At 37.5% G+C, this 26,726-nt stretch overlaps 1 protein-coding gene and 1 long non-coding RNA gene across 14 annotated transcripts in view; one reads left to right on the top strand and one right to left on the bottom strand.

Annotated features, from left to right (window-relative positions):
- The window catches only part of LOC109453394 (uncharacterized), a 65,039-nt gene extending 55,085 nt beyond the window's left edge, over nt 1-9,954 (bottom strand). For 2 of the 7 annotated variants that reach the window (XR_012492589.1, XR_002138277.2), the window contains exons 1-2: nt 9,693-9,951; nt 1,795-1,889 (exon numbers count right to left, since the gene is read on the bottom strand). This is a non-coding gene — a long non-coding RNA (uncharacterized LOC109453394). Of the gene's footprint in view, nt 1-1,794; nt 1,890-9,692 lie in introns of all 7 variants that reach the window. The other 5 variants (XR_012492590.1, XR_002138278.2, XR_002138279.2 and 2 more) reach the window with 5 other exon arrangements.
- Nucleotides 9,955-10,076: 122 nt separating this feature from the next.
- HORMAD2 (HORMA domain containing 2) overlaps nt 10,077-26,726 on the top strand; it is a 70,401-nt gene continuing 53,751 nt past the window's right edge. For 3 of the 7 annotated variants that reach the window (XM_019743037.2, XM_019743041.2, XM_019743042.2), the window contains exons 1-5: nt 10,078-10,239; nt 16,700-16,787; nt 22,513-22,654; nt 25,918-25,981; nt 26,480-26,516. In XM_019743037.2, coding sequence (XP_019598596.2) covers nt 16,737-16,787; nt 22,513-22,654; nt 25,918-25,981; nt 26,480-26,516 — 294 coding nt within the window. In that variant the 5' untranslated portion in view covers nt 10,078-10,239; nt 16,700-16,736. The other 4 variants (XM_019743038.2, XM_019743040.2, XM_074321308.1 and 1 more) reach the window with 4 other exon arrangements.

The following is a 26,726-nucleotide window of genomic DNA, read 5'->3' as shown; positions in this document are numbered from 1 at the left end:
AGATGAGCCTCAACCTTTGACTTGCATCAGAAACAATTATTAACTCAATGTAGATCACTGGCCAAAACGTAAGTGCTAAAATTATAAAACATCTAGAGAAAAAAAAATTCTGATCCTAGGTTAGGCAAAGTCTTCTTAGGAGACAAAAACAGTAACCATTAAAAACATTGATAAATTGGTTTTCCTAAAATTTAGAGATTGTTCATCAAAAGACATTTGCAGGAAAATGAAAAGACAAGCCACAGACTGGGAAACAATAGCTGCAAAACACATTTAGGATAAAGAACTTGTATCCAGAATATACAGCGGGTGCCAAAAAAATGTATATACATGACTTGTATTCATCTTTTGTTATCACTATATATTGAGTATTACAATTTTAATACAGTTTTTTCCTTTCTTAAAATGTGTATACATTTTTTTGGCACCCTCTGTATAAAGAACACTAATAATTCCTTAAGAAGATAAGCAGCCCAGTTGAAAACTGGATAAAAGATTTGAACATACACTTCACCAAAGATAGAGAAATGGCAAATAAGCGTAAGAAGAGATGCTCAGCATTATCAGTCATTAAAAAAATACAAATGAAAACCACAATGAGCGACCACTACACACCTTGTGTGTGGCTAAAATTAGAAAAAACTGGAAACACTAAGTGGTGATGAGGATGAGTAACAACTGGAAGTCTCATACTTGCTGCTGGAAATGCACAATGGCAAAGCCATTTGAAATAACATTAGGCAGTTCCAGAGAAGGTAAGGAGAGGGGACTTGACCAAAAAGGAGCATGAGGAAACTTTTCAGGGTGATAGAAATGTTTTGTATCTTTTTTTTAAATTATATTCACATTTTTTAATTTTTATTTTTCAGTTACAGTTGACATTCAATATTATTTTGGAAATGTTTTGTATCTTGATGTGGTGGTATACATTTGTCAAAACTCACAACTGTATGTTTATAAAGAGTGAGTTTTATTGTATATAAATTTTATTTCAAGAAATACGACTTTTAAAAATAAATTTCAAAAATTAACACAAAAAAGTTATTACCTTGCAAACAAAGTATTCCCTTTAAGCAAAGCAATACTGTGCAAAAGCAAAGTATCCCTTTAAAAATGCAGAAGAATAAGACATAGAATGATGTGATGGGTAAAGTAAATCGGAAACCATAAGAAAGAAAGAGTATCTCCTGTATACACGATTTCTACCACTTAGATTCAGAAGGCTGGAGAGGCCTATGCCAAAGTTGTAGCCCAAGGCACGATCTTATTTATCTCTGAAGTGTGTGTGTGTGTGTGTGTGTGTGTGTGTGTGTGTGTGCGCGCGCGCGCTTTCCTAGCACTTAGCAAATAAAAGGCATTCATTAAATGTGTGTTGAAATGGATTTATGCTTGATCCTAAGAGACATGCAGCCTAACTGCAGCAGTGAGTATGGCAGATTAGCTAGTTCAATATGAATGATCCCCAAGACCATCCTCAGTTTCAATAATTCATTAGAAGGACTCATAAAATGTGGGAAAAGCTGTTATACTCATGGTTACAATTAACACAGTGAAAGTATACAGATTGGAACCAAACAAGGAAAGTCACATAGAACGAAGCCCAGGAGAAGCCAGGGGCAAGCTTCCAATTGTACTTTGCAAGCTTCCCAAACAGTGCTTAATTCTCCCAGCAATGATGGGTGACAACATATGCAAAGTGTTAGCAACCAGAGTAGCTCACCTGACCCTTGGTGTCCAGGATTTTTATTAGGGGTTAGTCACAGAGGCATGCAGACCCTGTGTAACTGACCTTACCTATTAGTCTTCAGTTCCACACAGGTCAAATTCATGCCATGTGGCCCAGGGTCTCAGATGTACAGAAACAAGTGCTCACCATAAGGTAGATTGTTCTACAAAAGACAGTTTGAGGGATATAATCAATAATGTTGTAAAGATTTTGTAGGGTATCCGATGGATACTTGTCTTATTAGGGAGACCTCTTCATGGATGGTGCAGGGTTTGAGTAACCCAAGTCTGACGAGTAGATTACTGACCACTGCACTGTACACCTGAAGCCGAAGTTGAATAATACTGAATATCAACTAAAGATTGAAAACAGCAACTGGACTTGGAGCTGAGCTGCGCCCTCCACAACTAGATTGAAGGACAATGACTTGGAGCTGATGGGCCCTGGAGAAAGACACCATTCAACAATAAAATAATAAAATAAAATAAAAAATAAAATAGAACCTTTTAAAAAAAAAGATCTATGAATTACCTGACAAAAAAAAATCAAAATAATCATCTTAAAGGAGCTCAATGAGCTACAAGAGAACACAGCTAGACAACTAAATGAAATCAGGAAAATGATACATGAACAAAATGAGAATGTCAAATACAAAGAGATAGAAACTATAAAAAAGAGCCAAGCAGAAATTCTGAAGCTAAAGAATACACTAACTGAAGTGAAAAATTCACCAGAGGAGTTCAATACAGACTTGATCAAGCAGAATAAAGAATCAGAAAACTTGAAGATAGATCATTTAAATTACTGAGTCAAAGGAATGAAAAAAAAGTAATGAAAACCTAAGGTACTTATGGAATACTAATAAGATAACTTATATACACATCTTGAAAATCCCAGAAGGAGAAGAGAGAAGAGAGGAGAACGTGTACTTGAAGAAATAAGGGCTGAAAACTTTCCAAATCTGAGGAAGGAAATGCACATGCAAATTCAAGAAGCTGAAAGCACTCCAAAAAGATGAACCCAAAGAGGCCCACACTAAGAAACATTATAATCAAACTGTCAAAAGTCAAAGACATGGAGAAAATCTTGAAAGCAGTAGGAGAAAAGCAACTTTTCACATACATAGAATCTCCCATAAGAGTATCTGCAGATTTCTAAGCAGAAACTTTGCAAACCAGAGTGAAAAGGTATATTCAAAGTGCTGAAAGAAGAAAGCTGCCAAGCAAGAATACTATGTCTGCTAGGACTCTCCTTCAAAAATGAAGGAGAAATAGATATCTTCCCAGAAAAACAAAAACTGAGGGAATACATCACCACTAGATCTGCCTCATAAGAAATACTTTCAAGGGATACTTTCAATAAAGGAATACTTTCAAGTTGAAACAAAAGGACAGCAACATGAAAGTATATGAAAATATAAGGCTCTCTGATAAGAGAAAATTATATAGACAAATACAGAATCCTGTAATATTATAATAGTGGTGTGTGGATCCCTTATAATTCTTGTATATAATTTAAAAAGTAAAAGTATAAACTATAACTATAAAGCTATGTTAATAGATACAAAGTAGAAAAACATGTACTTTATGACATCAATAACAAAGTGAGGAAGGAGATGCAAAGGAGCAGAGTTTTGGTACTTAAGTTGGTATCCTTAGCACCTTCAATCTTGTCTGAGAGGATAAAGGCCCCCTCCTTGTTTCCAAGGCAGGTGTTCCTGGTCCAATTCCCTCCTACTTCCTCTAGAACTTTATGCCATCAGTCACTTCCCACACTAGTATCTGCAGTCACTCCTTTGCCAAAAGATTCTTCCCTGTTTACCAATATGGGTCTGTCTCCTCCAATGCAATCACCCTTCCATTTTTGGAAAAAATTTTACTTGGTGAGGGAGAAGACAATGATTAAACCATATTTAGAAAGAAAACCAGTAAAGTTTAAATCAGAGAGCTAGAAATGAGTTGCTCAGTTTACATATTTCTATAGTAGTCAAGGTAAGAAGTAACGGGGACCTGAGACAGAGTGGTGCCATGAGAATGAAAAGAGGGAATAATGGCAGAAACGTTATGTAATTAAAACTGATAAACCTTGAGCAAACAAAACAGAAACAGGCTCATAGCTACAGAGAACAAACCAATGGTTGCTGGATGGAAGGGGAGTTAGGGGGATGGGTGAAAAAAGTGAAGGGATTAAGAAGTATAAATTGGTACTTACAAAATAGTCAAGGGGATGTAAAGTACAGCATAGGGAATATAGTCAATACTATTGAAATAACCATGTATAGTGCTAGATGGGTACTGGACTAATCGGGGGGATCACTTCGTAAATTATATAAATGTCTAACCACTATGCTGTATACCTGAAACTAATATAAAATAATGCTGAATGTCAACTGTAATTGAAAACAAACAAACAAACAAACAAATAAATAAATAAATACAAACTGATAAACCTTGGCAAGTGATTATATGTGAGATAGATGAAAAAGGAAGCATAAAAGAGAATGGTTTTCAAGCAGAGACTTCTAGCCACACATAACAAAGAATACGTATTTTACAGAATTTATTCAGTCAAGTCAGTAAACAAGCAACAAGTCCTGGAGAGGAGGAAAATCTGATTTCCAGAGTTGCCACACTATATTATTTTAAATGTCCAGTTTTCAATAAAAATTACAAGACATGCAAAGAAACAAGAAAGTACACACACACACACACACACACACACACACACAAATAGCCAAGAGAAACTGTCCCTGAGGAAGCTCAAACATTGAACTTACTAGACAAAGACTTTAAATCTGCTTATAAATATGTTCAAAGGAGTAATGGAAACCATAGACTAAAGAACTAAAGGAAAATATAAGAATGTGTCACCAAACCACTGATTTGTACACTTTAAAGTAGTGAATTTTATGTCTACGTCAATAAAAAGTACTCTTTAAAGAGAGGACGGTTTTCTGTATGCACACTATACTTGAATAAAAAGGTTCACAGAAAAATACAATGGTTTCAAATTGGGATAAATGGAAAAAATAATACAATCAAAGAAATAGGAACTTGGCGTGCATCTTTTCAAAGATCAACTCCATTATGTATAATGTGAACACGTCCCAGTTAATTGCTTGGATAATATTTTGGATTCTTTCAACAACATATGTGCATTCACTCAATATGTGTTTATTAAACACGTCCTATGTCTAGATACTTTCCAACAGATAAAGGGGATGGGAAATGTCCACAGGTTATTGATAAGGTCATACTTTTGAATTCTCCCAATGTCTCTTACTATAATACATCTTTCTGTGCTGTGTACTGATGTGACCAGGGTTAAGACAGCCACTGGGACGTTTCAGAATAGGACTTGCACAGAAATCTGGCTTTCTGGGATAGTTTACTTAGGTGTAAACCTCTAAATGATGCCTTCTTCCAATCCTTTCTCCTTCCATTCTTAAAGCTGTGTAAGTAATTTTCCTGTGATGTCTTACTCACTTTCCAGTTGTTTAATCTTTGTCTGGGTAGGAAGGACTTGGTTTGTGTTTGTTTGTTTAATGAGATGTTACAAAAGCCTGCCTCAGCTGTCTTATTATATTCAGATCATGCTAAGATCAGAAGTATTCTGAATCTTAAATTAGGGATCTTCTTAATCAGAGGCCATTAGTACTTCCACACTTATCATTAGCTGAGTACAAACTAAGGGGGGAAAAAAGCCGTTTTGGGGGCTGAGACGGCACTATGATCTCACAGAAATTCTGTGCCATTTTTTTTGGTAACTGTCATTTTCCAAGCATCAAAATGTATAGAAAATAAAGAGCCTCAAAATATGGGCTGTCAGTAGTGTGGTAAAGTTTGAACATTGCCTCGTCTCAGATCTCTGTGCAGATGTACAAAGCAGCAATCAAGGAAGGTCAGTTTAAAATCTATTTCATTTGAAACTTTTCTATTAAATGATAAACATTAAGAGGAATAACATCATTTTACATGTCACCAAAACTTTACAGTCAGCAGAAAACCGAACCAAGTAGCCAAATAGAACATTTCTATAATGTTTGAGAATTCAGTACCTCCCATGACCTCATTTCTTAGTGGGGGAACTCACGCAGGCCTGTCACTGACATCTCCTGTCATTTCCAGTCCAAATTCATTAAAACCCTGGGCTTTCCCCCAGAAACACACAACCCACGTGGAGATTCTTGTGCCAGTAAGAAAAAGTCAATTTGAAGGAGGCAGACATTGATATGCAACTCTTCAGTGGGCATGAAGGCATAATAAATTGCCACCTTCACATGGAATTATGTTTTGTAGGTTGACAGTGTGTAAGCAGAAGTACTATGAGCTCATATTTAGACCTTACAGTCGGAACTTATATCACATTGACTGGCTTCTCTTTGGCTGCCAAAGAATGGATCAAGTTCAGAAGCTAGAGCCAAGTTGGCAGTCCTTTATCTTTGCCTTTCTAACAAATATCCTAAATAAGTTAAGCAATATGGCAATTTACACAGAGGCTTGATTCAAAACTTCAGTTCTCTAAATCAGTTTGCCTTTCTTTCCTTCTCAGTAATACTTAAAATTTTAGGCCCCCAGAGTGACATTCATAAACACATTTATAAACACCACTGACGAAAAAAAAAAAAGTCACATGGCTATTGCATGCCCCAATGGAGACGAGGATAAAATAACACCCCAATGCAGAAACAAGAAGGCTTGAAATAATGCAGCTAGCATGAAAAAGCCACCTCTGACTTAACCTTAGTGAGGAAGAAGACAAAGACGAAAAAAGACTCTCTCTTTTCAGCTCTTCTCTTAAACATAAGTGAGGCGCTTGGGATTGCAAAGGCAACATTCAGCTTTCAGAAGCATGTTACTGCCAGGAGTGGAAAGAAAGGATTTTACACCTCCTTTTCTTTCCTACTTCTAAAGCGGTTGGCAAATGTCTGCTTTTATTGGTCTGAAGTAGTCTAACCATTGTCAAAGAACGAGCAAAGGAAATTTTATACACATGCTGTCCTCCTAAAATGCCAACTCCTTTGTGAATCTGTCTCGATTCCCTATTCAGAATGCATAGCTTTCTTTTCTACATTATCATATAATTTATAGCTCCATTAATATTTACAAACTATTTTCTATGTGAGTAATGTGTTTACAGGTCTCCCTCTCTTACTAAACTGTAAACTTCCACAGCATGGGACCAAGTCGTTATCTCTCTGGTCCCCACAATGCCAAGCAGAGTGCTTTATAAATGGTAGGTGCAAAATAAATGCTTGATGAATGAATAAATATGGTTGTGTCTGCTTTATGATGACTGGAAATTATGATTTTAAGAGTTCTAATAAAAGTTGAATGCAAATAGGATAAAGAATCCATCCTTCCTACTTAGCTGCTTCCTCCACCCCAATCTCTTTTCTCTGTATTTGGTATCACGATTGTATACTCCCACACTGAAGAGGGAGACACATCTAGAAATGTCCTCCTGGGAATATATTTTATATTCAACATGTCTATTTTGCTAACCCTCAAGTAAACCATGTTTCGGAGAAGATTTCCAAGGTGAAACTAAACTTGATGGGGAAGGTTTCAATCAGTCAGACAAACGGTATCTCTACTTTCAGTGACACTGTGCTGTCAGATGCCTCAGAAGAAACTCCAAGATTCTAAAAGCTGACAGCAGGACTCGCTAAGACTCTACTAATAGGTATTGCCTATAGAAAATGATCAAAGAAGAAAGAACCTGAATTTCTTTTAACTGAGGAGGAAAAATGGTCTTTAGTTCTCAAAAAACAAGGGTGTAACTAGAGACCGATTAATGAAGTATGACAACTGTTTCAGGTATAGAGTAAAATGAAACATGTCTCTAAAGAGAAAGGTCAACTTTAGGCAATGAAAGTCATCTCAAAGAAGACATTTTCCTCCTCTATTTTCATGTTTCACATTTTACAAGGTTTGGCAAAACTTTAACAACTGGTTATTTGAAAATTTCTAAACAATGATCAATTTCTACCACAATGTACATTTTTTTCCTTCCAAAACAAATAAGATACATTGCTTTGACAGGGGCACTTTCCAATTTCTTATCTTTAAAAGGTACAAAAGAAGGTGGGAAATTGTCTGAATATCATACACCATTTTTGAGTTCATTAGGCCATTATCCCTATGACTGATTTAAACAAAAGATGAAGAGTACAAGCTCAAAAGCTTTTAGGTGACAGGAAGCAAGTCTTTGGCTTGGGATTTTTGTGTTTGAGTAATAAGGCAGGTTCACAGGAAGGTAATCAGAAACTAGACTGGCTGGAGATAAGAAAGAGCCTTGAAATGAGAGGTGTGAGACCATGCGTTGTGCTTGTGACGTGGTGTCTTAATAAGCTGGGGGACCTTGGGCAAATTACTTCAACTCTAATCTGTAAAGTAGGAGACTAGACTTTGATTATTTCTAAAGCCCCCTGTAGCACTATCAATTTTTAATAGCCTGCTATTATTCCTTAAGTCATGGATTAGTTCATTCAACTATCTATTTGAATACCTTCAGTGAACATAACACAGGGCAGTGTGTCCTCAAGGAGTTGATAAATCAGTGGGCAAAATGAAGGCTTTACCCATGGCTCCTAGAAGAGGTGCTCATTCATCCAATCAAGTTCTAAACAAACGTTACCAGGAAACCAGCCGGGAATGAGGATGGGAAGGAGTAGGAGAAACTCCATAGGAACTCTTAGAAGACAGGCTAATTTATTGTTTCAGTTCACCATGTTTACTGAGTGATCACTGTGTGCCAGGCTCTGTACTGGGCACTAGGAATCCTGCGGTGACTCTGACAGATCAGGTTGCTAATGACGCTTACTTACATTCCAGGTGGTGGAGAAAGAAAAACAGGTTAACTAATAAATAGAGAATAAAATCCAGATTTTATTCTCTATTTATAGGAAACGGAGTAATAATGAGAGAAGGAAACGGACTAATAATGAGAGAGTAACTGTGTGTGGTGGGGGAGGGGTTGGGGGATTGGGGTGAACTTCCATTAGCCTAGGGCAGAGGGGAAGGCTCTTTGGAGATGGTGGTGGTTAACTGAGCTGAGACCTGAAGGCGGATGAGAATGAGGAGAGCCAGCACAGAAGGGCTACTGATCTAGCCAGAGGGACGCAGGTAAACGTTGGGTCTGGAAAGGGCTGGAGCAGAGAGACCATCTGTGTGGTTGGAGCTTCAAGAGCAGTTACTTCTGGAAAGCACAGGATTAAAGCCATAGTCCGTAACTAAGGGTGATTTTGCCCCCCCCCCCCCAGGGGACATTTGGCAATGCCTAAAGACATTAGAGATTGTCACGATTTGGGAGGTGGAGGGGTACTACTCCTGAGGTTGAGAAACCCTGCACTGAAAGAGTATTACAGCCCCAAATTTGGTTTTAGTCATTATGTTATAAACTCATGGTTTCACAAACTTGAATTTGCAGAAACAAGTAAAAACTGGTGTAAAGTGGCCACTTCTTCATCCACTCTCTTAGGAAATTCCACGGCAGAGGTTCAAGGGACTTCACGAACCTTTGTAAAGCTTCACAGGGGAGGTTCTAAGTTTGTACCTGAACACGTGGGAAAGGATCTGAGGAGATTCACACCTAACCGCTCACTGAGGTTACCTCTGCGAAGGGACAGGGATTAGGGGCAGTGTAGGGAGGAGAACACATTCATGGTTTATTTGCATAACTACAAATTAATGTTAGAAACAAAGCAAAGTTGGGTCCATGTATTATAGGGAAGAAGCGGAGATGCCCTCAACGACTGAACCGCTGTCCTCTGGGGCTTCCATCCCTCAGCGTTGATCCGACCCTCCAGACTCTGGCCTCCCCTGCCCCACGCAGCAAAGTGCCGACCTCGGGCCTGTCCGGGACCCGTGGCCCGGAGCCTTGGCTCGCATCAACCCCCCAAGGTCCCTCGGCCTCTAACCCAGGCCCCTCCCGGCCGGCGAGTGCCTCCCCGCCACCGCCTCACCTCGGCGGGCAGGCGCCTCCTCTGGAAGCCCCGCGGCAAGCTGTCCTCGACGTACGGGTTGGCCAAGCGGAATACACCGTCAGGATCCTTGTGCAGCCCCGCGTCCCCGGTCCCCCGCGACGTCGCGAGCTCGGCGCGTGTCCCTCAGGCCGGGAGCGCGGGGCGAGCCCTCGGAAGGGAGGGAAGGGAAACACCGCAGCACCAACGCTGCGCCGGCGGCGGAAGGGCAAATGGATTGGGAGCTGAGGCCCCGCGGGGAGCACAAGCCGGGCGCTGAAGGGGCCGGGCCCGCCAGGGGTTCATTAGCCACCGCCCGCCCACTATTTGCATATTCATGAGGCGGACAGAGGATGGACGCCTGAGCAAGCCATAGGGGGTAACGAGTTATTCATGAGAAAGCTTTTCGCCCCGCCCAGGAAGACGTCGTTGATTATTCATGAGCCCGAGAGGCGGGTTTGGGCCGGAGAAGGCGTTGAATGCCGTCTGAGGGAGGCGTCGACGAGCTGCGGTGAGGGATGATGAGAAGCGAAGTTTCCAGAGAAAGAGGGTACTTGAGGATTGTTAGTTCTCTAGTCTTACATTGTTATTGTTTCATTTCTTTTTACTTGAGACTTTTAAGTTTGATTTGAAAGCATATCGCTGAGGACCGAGGTACTCTGAGGAGAAGCTTCGGGAAGGAGAGGGCTGAGGAGAAAGACAAGGGGGTAACATTCCGTCCTCCGCCCCCCAAAGCTTGACGATGAAAAATTTCACATATCCTGGGGGGCGAGGGGGCGGGAAACGTGGAGCGAATTTTCCTGGGAACACCCACATTGCCACTATCTAAGTAGCTTTTAAATTGGGGAAGCAGCGGCGGTAATGAGCCGCCACGCAGTTGGGGAGGCGGACGTGTATTGCCGAGAGTCGGCGGGACAACTTTCGGGGATTATTATTTGAGCTAGGGCCGGTTTTCTCCAACCATTGAGATGTGCTGCCAGAATCAATGCCTGGCACAGACTAAGAGATGAGAGGTGGGTGTGAGTCCCCACGAATGACCTCTACTTTACCCAGGGTTTGCCATTTAATCTCTGTGGACTTTAGATCCCCAAACAGTACAGGGGGAGAGAGTGTCTTGAAACTCAAGATGAAGCAATCATCAAAATGTTCAAGTGTACAGAGCATTGGACGGAGTGTGCGGTACATCATGTACTTGGCTGGTGGAAACGGGGCCTGGGGGGGGGGGCGAGGGGGGGCTGGAAGTATGGTTCTTGCTTTTAAATGAGTTTTAATCTATTTAGTATGATCATCTAATTTCTCCCCCATTGGACCGTAAATCTCTTGAGATGTGAACAGTCTTTTACATCTTTGTAATCCTACACGAAGCCTGGCACTTTGTAGTTGCCCATTAAATGTTGAATGAATGAATAATTGAAGTAGCATGAAGATAGTAAAAAGCCACGAGCATGAACAAATACCCGGTTAATATAGTGGAAACCGTGTACTCGGATTGAGCGTAGTTAGGGGAATTACCTGGGGCAAATGAGAGTCGTTAAAATGGGGAATAATAATTTATGGAAGCAAACTCTGTAAAATCCGAGTCACTGGGTGATCTTTGGCAAACCAAGACCCCTTGGTGGACTTCACTTTCCTCTTCTTTGTAGTTTTATATTTTACATTTAAATTCATGATCCATTTGAGTTAATATCTGTATATGGTATGAAATTTAGGGTGAGGTTCTATTTTTTGCCCATGGATGTCCCATTGCTCTAGCACCATTTGTTAAAAAGACGATTCTTCCTGCACTGCATTGACTTTCCTTTTCTTTAAATGAGGGGATTGGATTAGTTATAGAGAAATGTCTCCACTCCCTTCCAATTCTGCTGTGAAATCCATTTATGTTGACATGCACTTCCTTTAAGTAAAGCCATTCTTCATGTCATGCACGTGTAAGGAAGGTCACGTAGCTACATTTTAGAATCCAGCAATTGGATATTGTTTACTCAATAGAAAGGAGATTTTCTTGTTTCAAAAAAAAAGGGTTGTGGAAGATTGGGAAAGATGGGTGTAGAGAGTTAGGAAATCAACTATTATTGTCTTTGGAGAAACATAATAAAATTTTGGTTTTGCTTCACTCAGAATGGCCAAAAAAACCCAAACCAAAACATGGCTTTGGTCTTCATAAACTAAACAACAGTTGATTGATCTTAAACTGACTCTTGGATTCACAAATAAAAGGGTAAATTAGTAATTGTGTCACTATTTTAAATAGGCAATTGAAATGTAGGTCAAGAGGTAAGCCCAGGGTGAGTCTTTGTCTGCGAAACCATAGAAATCTTGCCTCTTTCTGAAGAAGATCATAATCCTTGTCACAGAGTGACATATCAAGCATAAGAGAGAATGAAGGGTCTTGATGCCCTGTGAAGTTTCAGATGTTTGTGGATCCTGTATGCAAGCAAATATGAGTGAGAGACATTGGAAAATTGGAGTTCTGTCGTTAAAATCCTTAGTTATGAAATCTCTCCTAGGTTTTTTGGTAACAAGTTAGAACAAGGTGATAAAAAAAATTCAGCTATTCTCTGAGAGTGAATGATCATAACTCCTGGGGCTCTCAGCTGGTGAGCTTTCAAAATTAAGCAGTTTGTACTTGAAGAGGAGACCTGCTCAAAGGGAAAACAACATTAGTAACAGAATAGTTAGAGGTTAAAAGGAACCTGCTTTAAAAAAAAAAACTATTCAGATCTTTTTTGCCTTCCTGAAGCATGCTCATTCTAGAACACCATAGAAACATTACCATGCTTAGAAATAAGCAAGCAAGCCCAACAAGTAATAAGGGTGCCAGTAGTGCATCATTTTAGATGGAATGAAAGCAAAAGGGAATTTCATTTGGGGGAGTCATTGTAGAAAAACCCCTGTATTGTGAGTCAAAATTTCTTGAGTTTTACTCTCAGTTCTGCCTCTTAAGTGGTTGGTTGACCCTAGGTAAGTCAATTGACTTCTCTAGACCTTGATTTCCTTATCTAGAAAATTAGGTGTTTAAACTAGATGACGTGTAAAGTTCTTTCTACTTTTAAAATTCTGTGATTCTTTTCTAGACCCTTAATTCTTTCTTGTTCCTATAGTGCTTCTCTGTAGACTCAGCAAATATTTATTGAGCATCTACGAACTTTGTTCCAGTACTATGATGGTGCTGAGGATTCAAGAATAAGCTAAACCAGACACAAAAGGTCACATATTATATGATTCCATTTATATGAAATGCCCAGAATAGGCAAATCCATAAAAATTAAAAAATAGATTAGTGGTTTCAAAGGGTCAGGGGGAAGGGAGAATGGGGAGGGATTGTTAAGGGGTTTGGAATTAGATAGTAGTGATGGTTTTGAAACTTTGTGAATACACTAAAACTCATTGAATTGATTTTTAAAATACAAGTTGAAAAAAGTTTTTTTTAACTTTAAAAAATAAAGAATGAGCTAGACAGATGCAACTTAACTCTCACATTTGCCTACAGTAGGATGTGGTGGATGTATAAATACAATCAATGTACAGCATATGTGACAATGGGTATGTAACCTGGACTTGGTGGGAGTGGTCAGTCAGAAAATAATTCCTTGAAAAAATTATACTAAGCCATGTCTAGGAGATGAGTAGGAATTGGGAACAGAGAAGAATGTTTCAGGCAGAAGGAATATTACAAAAGCCTGAAAGCTGGAGAGTTCTTTAGGGTAATTAAGGCAGATAAAAATAGTGGATGCATAAAAGTGTAAGGGAAAATGGTTAGAGATGTGGCTAAGGAAGCCTGAGCCAGATCTTGAAATGATGGTCAGGAGTTTGGATTTTATCCTGAGGGCAATGGGAAGCCACTGATGTATTTCAATCTAAGAAATTAACATGATCAAGTTTGTAATTCAAAAAGAAAGAACAGACTGGAGAAGGGTAAGACCAGTGACAGGCAGACAAGTGATTTGTACAGTCCAGGTGAAAGATGAGACTGATCCAATCTCAAGCAGAGATGACAACCATGTAAATAGTGAGGAGTGGACATTTGAGAAATATTAAGGAGACTGGGTATGGGAATGATTGGGGGGTGAGGGGTTGTGGTCAGAGTGAAGTCATAGTTTTTAGGCCTAAGCAACTAGGAATTTGACGATGTCATTCGCTAAGCTAGGGAACAGAAATAGGTTTGGGGGAAAAGAATTCACATTTGGATGTGCTGCGAACATCAACATCTCATAGACAGAGGTATAGATCTGTAATTTCCCACTGAAACCTGGGCTGGTGATATACATATCAGACATTAGAATAGAAATAGTAATTGAAATAATGGGGATGTTATTTGTACATCCAAGGAGTGTACTTAGAAGTTAAAAAAAGAAGAGGTCCTAGGACAGAACTCTCAAAAACACAAAAAGCTAAAAACTGGCAGGGAAAAAAGTCTGAAGAGAACAATGAAAAGGCACAACTGGGAGGCTGGAAGAAAACCAGGAGTTTGAATACTAATATATTATAAGATTTTAAAAAAATAAACATGCTTTGTTACATGTAATGAAATGTGTGTGTCAGACAGTGTTACAAGTGCCTTACAAATAATGACTCATTTAGTCCGGCCAACAACTTTATGAAGTAGGTACTATTACTATCCTTATTTTACAGGTGGGGAAACTGAGGCACATCACTTGCCTAAGATGAGAGTAAATTGCAGACTGAGATTTGATCCTAGGTAGTTTGGCTCCAGAAGAGTCCATGTGCTTAACCACTATGTTATGTTACCTCTCCAGATAAACACTTGCCTGAATAAATACTAGAAAAACCCTGAAAAGTTGGATTTTTTGTCTCCATTTTACAAAAAGGAAACTGAGGCCCAGAGAGATTAAGTAATTTGATCAAGTCACAGAGCTACTAGGTAGTTGAGCAGAATTTGAGCCTAGGGTTCTTAACTCTAAACCTTCTTTATATTAGATTATACTGCTGGTTATTTTTTTCTGTATATATACATATGTGTATATAAGTGTTAATTCCTCAAGTATTTTTTATGCTAATAGTGACTGGCATTAAAATCTTTCTCAAAAGCAAGTGCCCTGGATGTTTCAGAGTTTTCAGTGATAATATCAATTTAATCCAGGTTATCCATACAGTCCAAAAATATGGATGTAGTATTGCATTGGGTTCTAATGAGCTGATACTATTTTCAGGGTTTTGATTCTCTAGAAATACCATCAGAATGTCTTATGATCATAGAGAAATTAAAAAAAAAAAACAACCAATGTGGAAAGCTATTTAAAAAGCATTATTCCTCTTGTTTATTTTCTCTAAGACTAATAATTACTACCCCAGTAGGAGATAGTTTATTATGTTTTAATGGGCCAGAACTAGAACTTAAACTCTTGTAGTTATTTTTTCCGTTTTATTTCTTGAAGTCGTAAGGGAGACAATTGATTTGTTGAGTCAGATTTAAAGGTTAGACTCAGAAATGAAGGTTATACTCTGAAGTCAAGAGAAGATACCTTGGAATCTTTAAGGACCAAAAGACTGTTAGGTGGTTTTCAGTCTCATGTAAAATATTGTTAGAGTGTCCCCTAGTGCTACTCTGAAAAAGTAGTTTGAGAGAAATTAAATATTACCTGTTTATAATCTCTATCACCACCTTGTGGCCTTCAATAATTCTGCCCTCCTTTATTTGCAAAATCTTCCAGAATCTTACATTAATATATATATCCACAAAAACAGGTCACAAATATCCTGGGTTATCCAGAATTTCTTTAAATGGATTATTTTACAAATATTTGGTCAGGACTCTATAACACCTTGAAAAGAAGCCACAGCTTAAATTAAATCAAGGCCTCTGAAAAGAAAAAGGGAAATTTGCTCCTTTTAATGTTAGTGAAGCATTGAAAGTAAAAACTATTTTAAACATTATGTATTTTAAACATTAATTTTTTATTGTAGTAAAATGTATGTAACAAAATTTACCACCTCAACCATTCTCAAGTGTCAATTCAGTGGCACGAAGTTCATTCACAGTGTTATACAACCATCACCACTATACATTTCTAGAAATTTCTCATCATCCTGAACAGAAACTTTGTACCCATTAAACCCCCCTTTCTTTCACCATCTAGCCCCTGGTAACCTCTATTCTACTTTCTGACTCTATGGATTTGACTATTTTCCTCTAATAAGCGGAATTATACAGTATTTTTCCTTTTGTGTCTGGCTTATTTCACTTAGCATAATTTTATCCAGGTTGCAGCATGTATCAGAAATTAATTCCTTTTTAAAGGTGAATAATTTTCCATTGTATAAACCACATTTTTTTTAATGGACATTTGGGTTGTTTCCACCTTTTGGCTATTATTGTACATAATATGGCTGTGAACACTGGTGTACAAGGATCTGTTTGAATCCCTGCTTTCATTTCTTTTGGGTATATACCTAGAAGTGGAATTGCTGGGTAATGTGTAATTGTTTAACTTTTTGGGGAACTGCCATACTGTTTCCATAGCAGCTGCACCATTTTACACTCCCACCAGCAGTGAACAAGTATTCCAGTTTCTTCACATCCTTCGCAACACTTGTTGTTTTCCATTTTTTTGAATAGCCGTTGTAATGGGTGGGAAGTGTAAAGATTAACTTTTGAATTGACTTTGAAAATCAATTACACCATGAAGTTAATTCAAGAAATGTTTTTGAGCTGCTACTATGCACAAAGCACTGTTACACTCTGAGGGAATAACATGGATGAGAAAAATGTATTATTGAGTTATTAAGTGATTTACAATTTATTTTTCTCCTCCAAATGTATTTGGGGACAAGTGGGTCAACTTAAATTTTCATTGGGTGTTCGAGACAACTAATCCAGAGACTTTATGCCAAATTTATAGAAAATTGGTAGTGGAGATAAAAATGTTTATTAAAGTAATTTTCCAAAAAATGTAGTCAAATGCTAATTATATAGTTTTTCTTTGGAAAATTCACAATAAGGGTTATGTTAGGCAAGATCGCTAATTAATTTGTTTGTTTGTTTTTTGCAGATTAGACTTATTAAAATAATCCTGACACGTTACTATAATGGCCACAGCTCAGCTCTCTCACTCTATGAAAAGTCACAAGGCACCTAAGGTATTTATTAAGAATTAAAAGAAAATTGGGTGGTGAACACACAATGGGATTTATAGATGACGTAATACAGAATTGTACATCTGAAATCTATGTAATTTTACTAACAATTGTCACCCCAATAAATTAAAAAAAAAAAAGAATTAAAAGAAAATTGATGACCATTTAGCGAGTTAGTTCAGAATCATGACTTTAATCTTTGGTGTGTTTTTTGTTTAATTGGCACGTACTATGCTGGCAGGGTATGTCTACATTTTAACTGCCTAATGGACTGAGGATGTTCAGAAAATTAGAATAGATTTTAAATTAGAATAGATTAGAATCTATTTTGTAGATTCCTACAAAATAATTTACTGGGTGCTTGTTTCATATTTATATATTTAGATTTTCTAGGGTAAAAGAAAACAGATGTTTAAAGAGATTGGTTCTTTGTTGGCATTCACTTCCTGAAGCAATTACAACATGACGTAATTGTAAGAAATGAAAGAGAGTGCGCTGAGAAAAACTTGGATGCTGGGTCCCTGGGGAAGTATGCCAGGGCTAGGCAACCTTGCTGGATTCACCTGTGCAAATTTATCTTGTTCCATGACATTCATTAATGAGTCACTTATTTATTCATTGAGAGCTCAAAATCATATAGTATATACAAGTATGTAATGCTGTGTTATCCTCTGAAAGAATAGAAAAACAAGAATCTTCATCTTCCAGAAGTTTATAATCTGGTTAAATTAAGATTTGCAGGAGTTAAGTCAATATACAAAGTCATATATGCATTACATATATGTGGAAAAGAGTAAAGCAACACAAATTATAGGAATTTAGAGATTTTTGTTTAGAATGATTTGTATATTCCTCATGAAGAAGACGGGACTTAAGGTGGACCTTGAATAATGAAAATGATTTGGATAGTGGAGAGAGAAGAGAATTGCATGAGGAAAACCTAGCATATGCCTTGGCTCAGAATGAAAAATCAGCGTGGCATATTTCAGAGAATAATGAAGAACTCCATCCTGACTGGAGTGGAGTGTCATGTTGAACAGAAGTAGGAAACAAAATTGAATAGGAACTTTGGGGACAAAATAATACAGATCTTAAAAGCCAAGCTAAGGAATTTATGCTTTATTCTGCAATCCATGGAAAGTCAGCAGGTTTGATCAGGAGAGTGAGTAAAATAATTGTTTTAGGAATATTAAGCTGTAGCAGAAGGAGGAAAGATTGAAGTTGAAGAGAATTAGGCAGAGAGAAAGCAGTCATCTTTCTGGCTTGAATTCAATATACTCACCAAGCAGGCTCCTGATCTTACTTTGTTTTCTAAGTGTGCTTCTTTCCTGGAGAGAAAATGCTGAGATGGGTATATGAATTGCAATCAACTTGCAGTTATTTTTCTCACTGTAAATTAACAAATTGACCTTTTGATATAAACAGATCTTTGTAGTTTGGACCAGGTGAGCTACTTCTCCCAGTAAACTTTAAGTGATTATATGATTTTGCTATTTAACACTTAAAACAACAATAATAATAACTATAAAAGCTAACATTTATTCAGCATTTACCATGTGTTGGGCACTCTGTCAAGGGCTTCATATTATTATTTCAATTCAACCTTGCAATAAGGAGGAAACTGAAGCTCAGAAAAGTAAAGTAACTTGCCTTGGGTCACATAACTTGACAGCTAAGCTGTCAAACATCTCTTATATCATTAACACTATCTTATTAAAATAACTTATAATTGTGTTTTTTTATTATTAAGCAATAGTATTTTTATGTATTAGACATTTAAAGTATTAGACCAGCTGAACTGATAAAAAAGTTCCTGGAGTCCAGAGAAGTAACAGAACTCTAGGGTCCTTTTTAACCATTGATCTTCATTACAACAAATGGGCTTTTAGATTCTATATTTAAAGTAAATGTCTTTATACATTCATGTTATGTAATTTTACAAATGATTATTACTCAAGTATTACATCTAAGTTTTGTCACGTTTTCAATAACTTACTAAATGCATGTCATGCAAGCTATTACCCAGTCTTAGGATCTATGGGTACAAAGATCAAGAGCAATTTTCTGTAAAATTTTACACACATGCACACACACACACACACACACACACAACACATGCCCACCTAATTCTTCAGCTTTAATTTTTCCTACTTCTGCTATAGCTTGATATTCCTAAAACAATTATTTGACTCGCTTATCAGATCAAACCTGCTGAATTTCCATTGATTGCAGAATAAAGTATAAATTCGTTAGCCTGGCTTTTAAGATCCATATTAATTTTTCCCTGAAGTTCCTATCATACATGCAAAAGTAATAATTTTATTATATATCTTTTTAACAACTGAATATAATATGGTTTGACAAATGATAATTTATTGCTACTATATAGTACACCAAAGAAGATGCAGCTTATAGAGTAAAATTATGTGTAGAATGTCCGAAAGGCATTCTTGAACCAGAGCTAGATATAAAAAAAAAGCTTTTGGGGAGTTCTTTTTTGCATAGAGTCATATTTAAGTAACAGAATTATTAAAACTTCAACAATTGAAACTGTGCAATAGAGTAAAAGATACCTGAATTTGAGTAAGGCAATCAAAAACTTACCATTCTGACCTCTAACAGCATAGATTAGTTTCACCTGCTTTTGTACTTTAAATGAATGAGATCATACAGTAGTACTCATTTGAATCTGGTTAATTTTGCTCAGCTTTATGTGTGAGTCATTTATATTGTTAAGTATAGTTGTAGATCATTCATTCTCATTGCTGAATAGTATTCTGTTGTGGAAATATACCACAATTTGTTCATCCATTCTCTTGCTGATGGGCATTTGGGTAGTTTCCAGTTTGGGACTATTATGAATAAAGCTGTTATGAACATTCTTTTGGTGAGCATATGTACACAAATATCTTGAGTGTATGCCTACAAGTGGGTCATAGGATATGTGTATATTTAACTTTAGTAGACACCACCAAGCAATTTTCCAAAGAGGTTGTACCATTTACACTCCTACAACCAGTGTGTGAAAGCTTTGATTGATTCATATCCTTGTCAACATTTGGTATTTTTTTATTTTTAAAAATGTTAGCCGTTTTGGTGGGTGTGTAGTGTTATCTCATTGTGATTTTAATATGCTTTTCCTTGAAGTTTGAGCACTTTTTCATTGTTTATTGATTTTTTATTTGCATGTCGTTTTTATTGATTGTTTATTTGCATGTTGTGTTTTGCAAAGGGTCTGTTCAGGTCTTTATGCCCATTTTCCTTTTCCACTGTCTTTTTCTTAGTGAGTTTTAGGAATTCTTTGTACATTCTGGATATCAATTCTGTGCCAGGCATATGTATTATTTAGACTATCTTCTCCCACTCTTAAGTTGTCTCTTTGCTCTTTTTTCCCCCCCTTTCTTCTGCCTCCCCCCACCCCACTCCGGTTCAAGCCGTTGTTTCTCACTCTAGTTGTGTAGGACACAGCTCCCTGGCCCATGCTGGTGTTATGAGCCTTGTGCTCCCCCCCCCACCCCCACTGAGGCAGTCAATCGCCAGTCATTGGTGGGCCGCTCACAGCAACTCTCACCAGCTGCTGGCCACTCACGCTGGCTGCCGGCCACACTGGCTGCTCGCCACACTGGCTGCTCCTGGCGGCACACAGCAGCCCACGGCGGCACACAGCAGCCGGCAGCAGCTCACTCCAACCTCCGGCTGCTCAGAGCACCTCAGCTCCCTGGAGAGCTGTTGTTCACAATCTTAGCTGTAGAGGGCGCAGCTCACTGGCCCATGTGGGAGTCAAACCAGCGACCTCAGCATTAGGAGCACGGTGCTCCAACCACCTGAGGGGCCCCCCACCCCTCACTTGCTCTTAATAGTGTATTAATGAACATAAGTTTAATATAGTCTAATTCATCAATATTTGGAAAATACTTTAAAACTGTAATGTATTGACAGAACACCAGCTGGACTTCATGAGACATATTTTGTGCTTGGATTAAAGAAGACAACAAAAAGCAGTCTCATGGACTAATTAATTGTGACAAAAATTATCACATTTTAATTTTTATGTTAATACATGTACACAATAAATATTGAATGGTATGGCAAACATATGTTGAAATGATAACTCAAAACAAATTATCAGCAAAATACTGTATGCAGGATGTCTGTTAGTTGGTAGACACCTCTTACATAGTGAAGTAAAATTCATGTACCTATCATTCTCTTATGACATGCCTAATATGGGAGAGTATTTCTTAAGTCGGACTATCCAATCATTGAAGAACAACTGTATAAATTGTTTAGTATGTCACACAAACACACACACACACACACTTTAGAAAGAAACTATTGTTAGCATTGATACTTTTATAGAACACTATCTGATATCTTACAGAACCTTAGTATTCTGCAGAACTCCAGCTTAAGCAAAGAACAAAGGTGTAGTAGAATAATAGATGAATTGTAGTTCCACATGGCTAAAGAGTAGGGTTCATAGGAGAGGATAAGGCAATAGGGACAGAGACGAGTGGGTGGGACAGGCAGGAGAGCTAGGCAAGGATAAGATTTAGACAGCTCTCAGATGCCACACTAACGTACTTGAACTCCGTACTGTGTGAACACTGGGAGAGTCCTAAGATCTGTATTCTTTAAAGTTAATGATGACTATATGAAGGACAGATCGAATGGAAGGAACTGTTGGCGGGGAGATCAGGGACTACTGCGGTATTAAGGAGAGAAGTAAGTATGTCCTGAGCCAAGACAGTGGCAGTGAGAAGGGAAAGGAAAGCACAGATTTGTGAATTCTTCTAGAGAGAATTAATAGAATTTAGTGATTGGATGTGGGGTATAAAGGAAAGAGAAGCCAAAGATGACTCTACTTCTAGCCTGGATGGTTGGAGTGATGCTGATTCATTTGTCTGAGAATGAAATGTGAGATCAGGTTTCAGTCAGTGGTGATAGAGATAAACTGAGTTTGAGGGTCTCCAAAGTGGTCTCGGTGCAGATGATCAGAAAACAGAAATATGAAAGTGGGGCTCAGAACAGAAGTGAGGACTCAAAGGCTTCTCCATATAGGCTGTGGCGGAAGCTGTGAGACTAGATGACATTTCCCAAGAAGAGAGAGCTATGAAAAGAGAAAAGGACTGGAGACAGAATCCTGAGATGGGACCAACATTTAAAGGGCAGAAAACCAGGAAAAAATAAGAGGTTGAGATAGATATGGAGGGATAGGTGAAAACCCCGCTCCCCTACTCCACGCCCCCCAAAATATTATGATAGCTGAGAGAGAAGAGGGAGAGTGCAGACAAGTGTCAAGCACTGCAGAGAAGCTAGTTACATAGCACCAGGACTGAGAAGAGGTCAATGATAGCATATGCTGGGTGACTTTGGAGAGAACAGTATAGAGTGGATGCGGTAAAGACAGATTGCAGTGGGTTCTGAGGAGTGTGTGAAAGGGAAGAAGATTATATAACTACAGTAAAACTCCAGTTTTGCCTCAAATCCATAGATCATTTTGAAATAAATTATATTAGTCTTGAATTACTTGGGTAACTGCCTTTCTCCTCTGCTTCACCTATGAAAATCTAAATTTAATATATTCAAAGCCTGTTTCCTTCTGATAACCTATGAAGGTGTCAGATTTGAAGTCTTGAAAAATCTTCCCATTATATCTGTGCTAATGGCATGATGAACTGATTATATTAAAGAATGCTAACCTTTTTCATCTTTGTTTTTTTTCCAGGAAACAATTTTCCCATCCGAAATTACTAATGAGCATGAGTCATTGATAATGGTGAAGAAACTTTTTGCTACTTCTATCTCATGTATAACATATTTAAGGGGACTGTTTCCAGAGAGCTCTTATGGAGAACGCCATTTGGATGGTAAAGTTTAACTAAATGGTTACCTGGCTGTTGCAGTCCTTTTCTCTATTTGGCAGGAGTAGACCTTTAATTTCTCACAGTGTGCTAATTCCAAATCATGGGCTTCAAGATCAATTTGCTAATTCATGTTCCATTTTAATTTCACTATGTTTAGTGGTTTTACTTATAGGAACCATTAGTTCCTGGCTAGATACCAAATGACAGACTGAGGAAAAAAAAATCTGTGTGGACAAGCCCAATAATTCTAAACTATACCTATAAAAGCAGCAGCCAGATCAAAATCTTTTTAGGTGCTGTAGATTTGCACTATGTTGTGCCTAAATTGAATTTATTCCTTGAATTATATTTTGGCATTGAAAAAGTTTAATGGAGCCAGGTGAAAAACTCTGTCCTATTAACACATTTATGCAAATATGCTGGGGAAAAATGCATACTCATGCCAAACCCATTTGTTGATTAGCATGGATATGTAGATAAATTATTATTCTAATCAGCGCCAGTCTTTTCTCAATTGCCAGGTCTTCTACTTTTTTCCCTTTGTGTTTTTTTAAAATAAATTTTATTGGGGAATATTGGGGAACAGTATGTTTCTCCAGGGCCCATCAACTCCAAGTCATTGCCCTTCAGTCTGGTTGTGGAGAGTGCAACTCAGCTCCAAGTCCAGTCGCCGTTTTCAATCTTTAGTTGCAGGGGGCACAGCCCACCATCCCGTGTGGGAATTGAACTCGCAACCTTGTTGTTGAGAGAGCTTGCGCTCTAACCAACTGAGCCATCCAGCTGCCCCTTCCCTTTGTTTCTTGTGTCCTTAAACTTATGCTCTCATTTCCTTATATTACAAGCTGTTTCTGGCTCCTTTCCTTCTCTGGCTCCTTTCCTTAAAAAAAAAAAAAGAAAAAGAACAACCTAGGACTCTTCAATTTTTCAAAATCTTATTTGTTTAAAAACCTGGATTGTGATAACAATTCAGAAAATCTTGCCGATTTGTCACTAAAGGGGGAATTATCATTTGGAAAATAAATATAGAGAGCTACAAGTTTCCTTTAAGATGTTATTTTTTAAAATCTAACTTTGCTTTAAATTTCTCACATTTGTATTTAATGATATACCTTGGCCTCATTCCAATTTAATTTTCTTAAACAACATTTGACTTTCTACGTGAGCATCAATGAAATGCATCTATGCTATAAACACAAAAACATGATACTTGCAATTATGACAGCCTCATTTGTATTGTGTCCTTTTTTGATTTATTGGATATGTGGATAAAAAAAAAAGGGCCACATACTAAACCTGACAAGCTCAGGGGAGGCCAGTACGGTAGGCCTTACAAACTAACTCAGAGACCAAAATTAACCACATAGAATGGTCTGAGCATAAAAATCCCTAACTAAAAGTGGGTCATGGTGGGTAATCACATCGTTGGCCTGTATCTTCTTTGACAAAGGTCAATCTTTACCTTAAGTGAGACTGTCTATTGTCTTTTTGCATCTAAGATAACATACCCTTGGAATGTCAGAGTAATACCTTTTTCTGGACCCCTCAAGGCACAGCACACTGCACCAGAGCACATGACCACAGGACCCCTCATTGTTATCTTGTTCCCTGATTACCATCCCTATGTGCTGTAAAATGTTAATTATTAACTATCTTGTACCCACCAATGTAAAAGAAGTATGTGTCTTTCCATTTTACTTTTTATCCAATCCCAGAGATTTCCCTGCTTTGCTTTCTCCCACCCCTTTAATCTACCACCAGTGGATTTCATGTACCTTCTTTATTTTTCTCCTTCTTTGATTCCAATGTATAAAATAAGTTGCAAAACTGCCATTCTCTGGAGCATTTTCTTAATTCATTGAGATTTTGCTTCCTTGCAGTTATCATCAGTTTGGCTCAAATAAACTCATTAAAGTTCTCTACAGGTTTGGAAATTTCTTACGTTGACATATACAAATCTGTAATAGTGAACATGTTTATGTATAGTACATAGTTTCTTCTTTTGTTTGGAACATAGACTTGGAAAAAGACTTCTTTTTTTTTTGGTAGTTAATTGACAACAAAATTCAACTGAGTAAATTTGAAGATCTAATTGACTTTATTAAGCAATTCATAAATTGGGCAGCATCCCTTCTAGCAACTGGAAGGGCACTCTGACGGCTTGTACAAAATGGAAACTTTTTAATAGGAATAAAGGTGAGCAAAGAAGCTATTGACAAAGAAAAAAATGGATTATCTTGGGGCCAGGACACCTTTTCTTTGGAGGAAGAGAATGGGGAAGGGTTTTTATCAGGCAGCTTGCCTTTTCTTTCTGTGGGGGATGGAGAGGGTACACAGTGACACATTACTGGTGCTGGACCAGAAAATTCCATACTGGTTGATTAAGATTACATTTCTGGGAGAGGTATGGTCGAAACTGCAGTTAGGTCAGGTATTAAATTTAGGTTTGATATCATGGGTTTTTAGTACAGCTGATGCCATTTGGGGCCTGTGGCTTTACAGGCTACATGTGGCTACATTTCTTTAACACAATTAAGCACTTACTGTATGCCAATCACTACTCTAGGCATGGGAGGGGTAATTCCATGCCTATACCTTTATTTTTGTGGACAGTTTTAGTGGAAAATATGTCCCCTCTCAATGTTTGTACATAAAGTAGCATACATCATAAAAATGTTCATTACTCCTATGTCACTCTCATTTTTGTAGTCTCTAATGTTACACCAACATGGAATAATTTTAATATCCCTAAATAGAGGTAGAGGTGACACCAACTTTAGGATAGGAAAACAATATGTAAAGGTTAAGTGACTTATGCAAAGTCATACATGAATCAATGACTGATTTTGGACTGATCTAAACCAAAACTCTTTTAATATGATTCTCTATACTTCCCTATGTTGACGTAAGAATGTCCAAACCTGAAGAGAATTTTTATAAGAGTTTATTTGAGCCCAACTGACAGCATGCTGGGAAGCAAGATCTCAAATGCTCTGGAGAATGATCGTTTTGCAGTTTGTTTATGTATTTGGAATTAAGGAGGGAATGTAAGAAAGATTACATGAACTATAATCCAAATTGCAACTCAATTAATTATGTACGTAGGATTTTTAAAGTAGATATTTAGAGATTCAAAATGTTTTTATAAGCTATAAAACTAAGTAAGTTTTATAAACAAAATAGTTAAAGGAAGTACCCTTATTTAGCATGGACAATTTTAGCAGAGCAGTCATTTAGTAGATGAAAATAGACTGTTTCTATTTCTGTAGACCTCAGTTTAAAAATCCTTCGAGAAGATAAAAAATGTCCTGGGTCACTGCATATTATCAAATGGTAAGTAATTTAAATTTTACAAAAGTTGAACAACATTATTTTCATCATGGTTGAAATTACCTATAATACTTTATTTGGTAACATCATTTCCTTAAAAACACTTATTTTGTACAATTTCCTAGAAATTTGTAACAATTATTCAATATTATTTTCAGATACTGACTTAATGTTGTTTTTTGAAGTAAATGGACTTGTATAAAGAAAGGGAAATATCAATCAAAATTTGATTACTCATATGTGTGTCAGTTTCCTACATATTATGGGAGCTGAAAAGAAAAATATGTGATTCCCTACCTCAGAATTGCTTGTCTGTTATTTACAAAGTATCAACAATATTCAAGGATATTGGGAATTTTAAAAAATTGATTAAATGAGAAAGGTAAATGATTATCAACTTAATGTTCTTCATAGCAAAAAATGTAAATCAATTTAGTACTTGGAATTTTTTTTTACTTTGCATCGAGTCCAAATTGACATCAAACATTTATTTCTTCACAGGATTCAAGGTTGTTTTGATGCTTTGGAAAAGAGATACGTAAGAATGTTTTCAATTTTACACCATGATCAAAGGCTCATCTTTTATCTCTTAAAAAAAGAAAAAAGGTTTTAGCCTTTACTTTGTTGTGTTTTAATGGTGTACCAATGCCTCCTGGTATTTGCATTCATGAACCAGTTTCTTTTTATGTCTTTGTTGTCCCATTGATGTCTCGTTTACATCAATTAGAAATGAAACCCTCATTTTTCT

Source organism: Rhinolophus sinicus, linkage group LG16 (assembly GCF_036562045.2).
Source record: "Rhinolophus sinicus isolate RSC01 linkage group LG16, ASM3656204v1, whole genome shotgun sequence".
NCBI classification, from domain to species: Eukaryota; Metazoa; Chordata; class Mammalia; order Chiroptera; family Rhinolophidae; genus Rhinolophus; species Rhinolophus sinicus.
The sequence above is the reverse complement of the archived record's forward strand: the minus strand, read 5'-3'. Positions and strand labels throughout refer to the sequence as shown.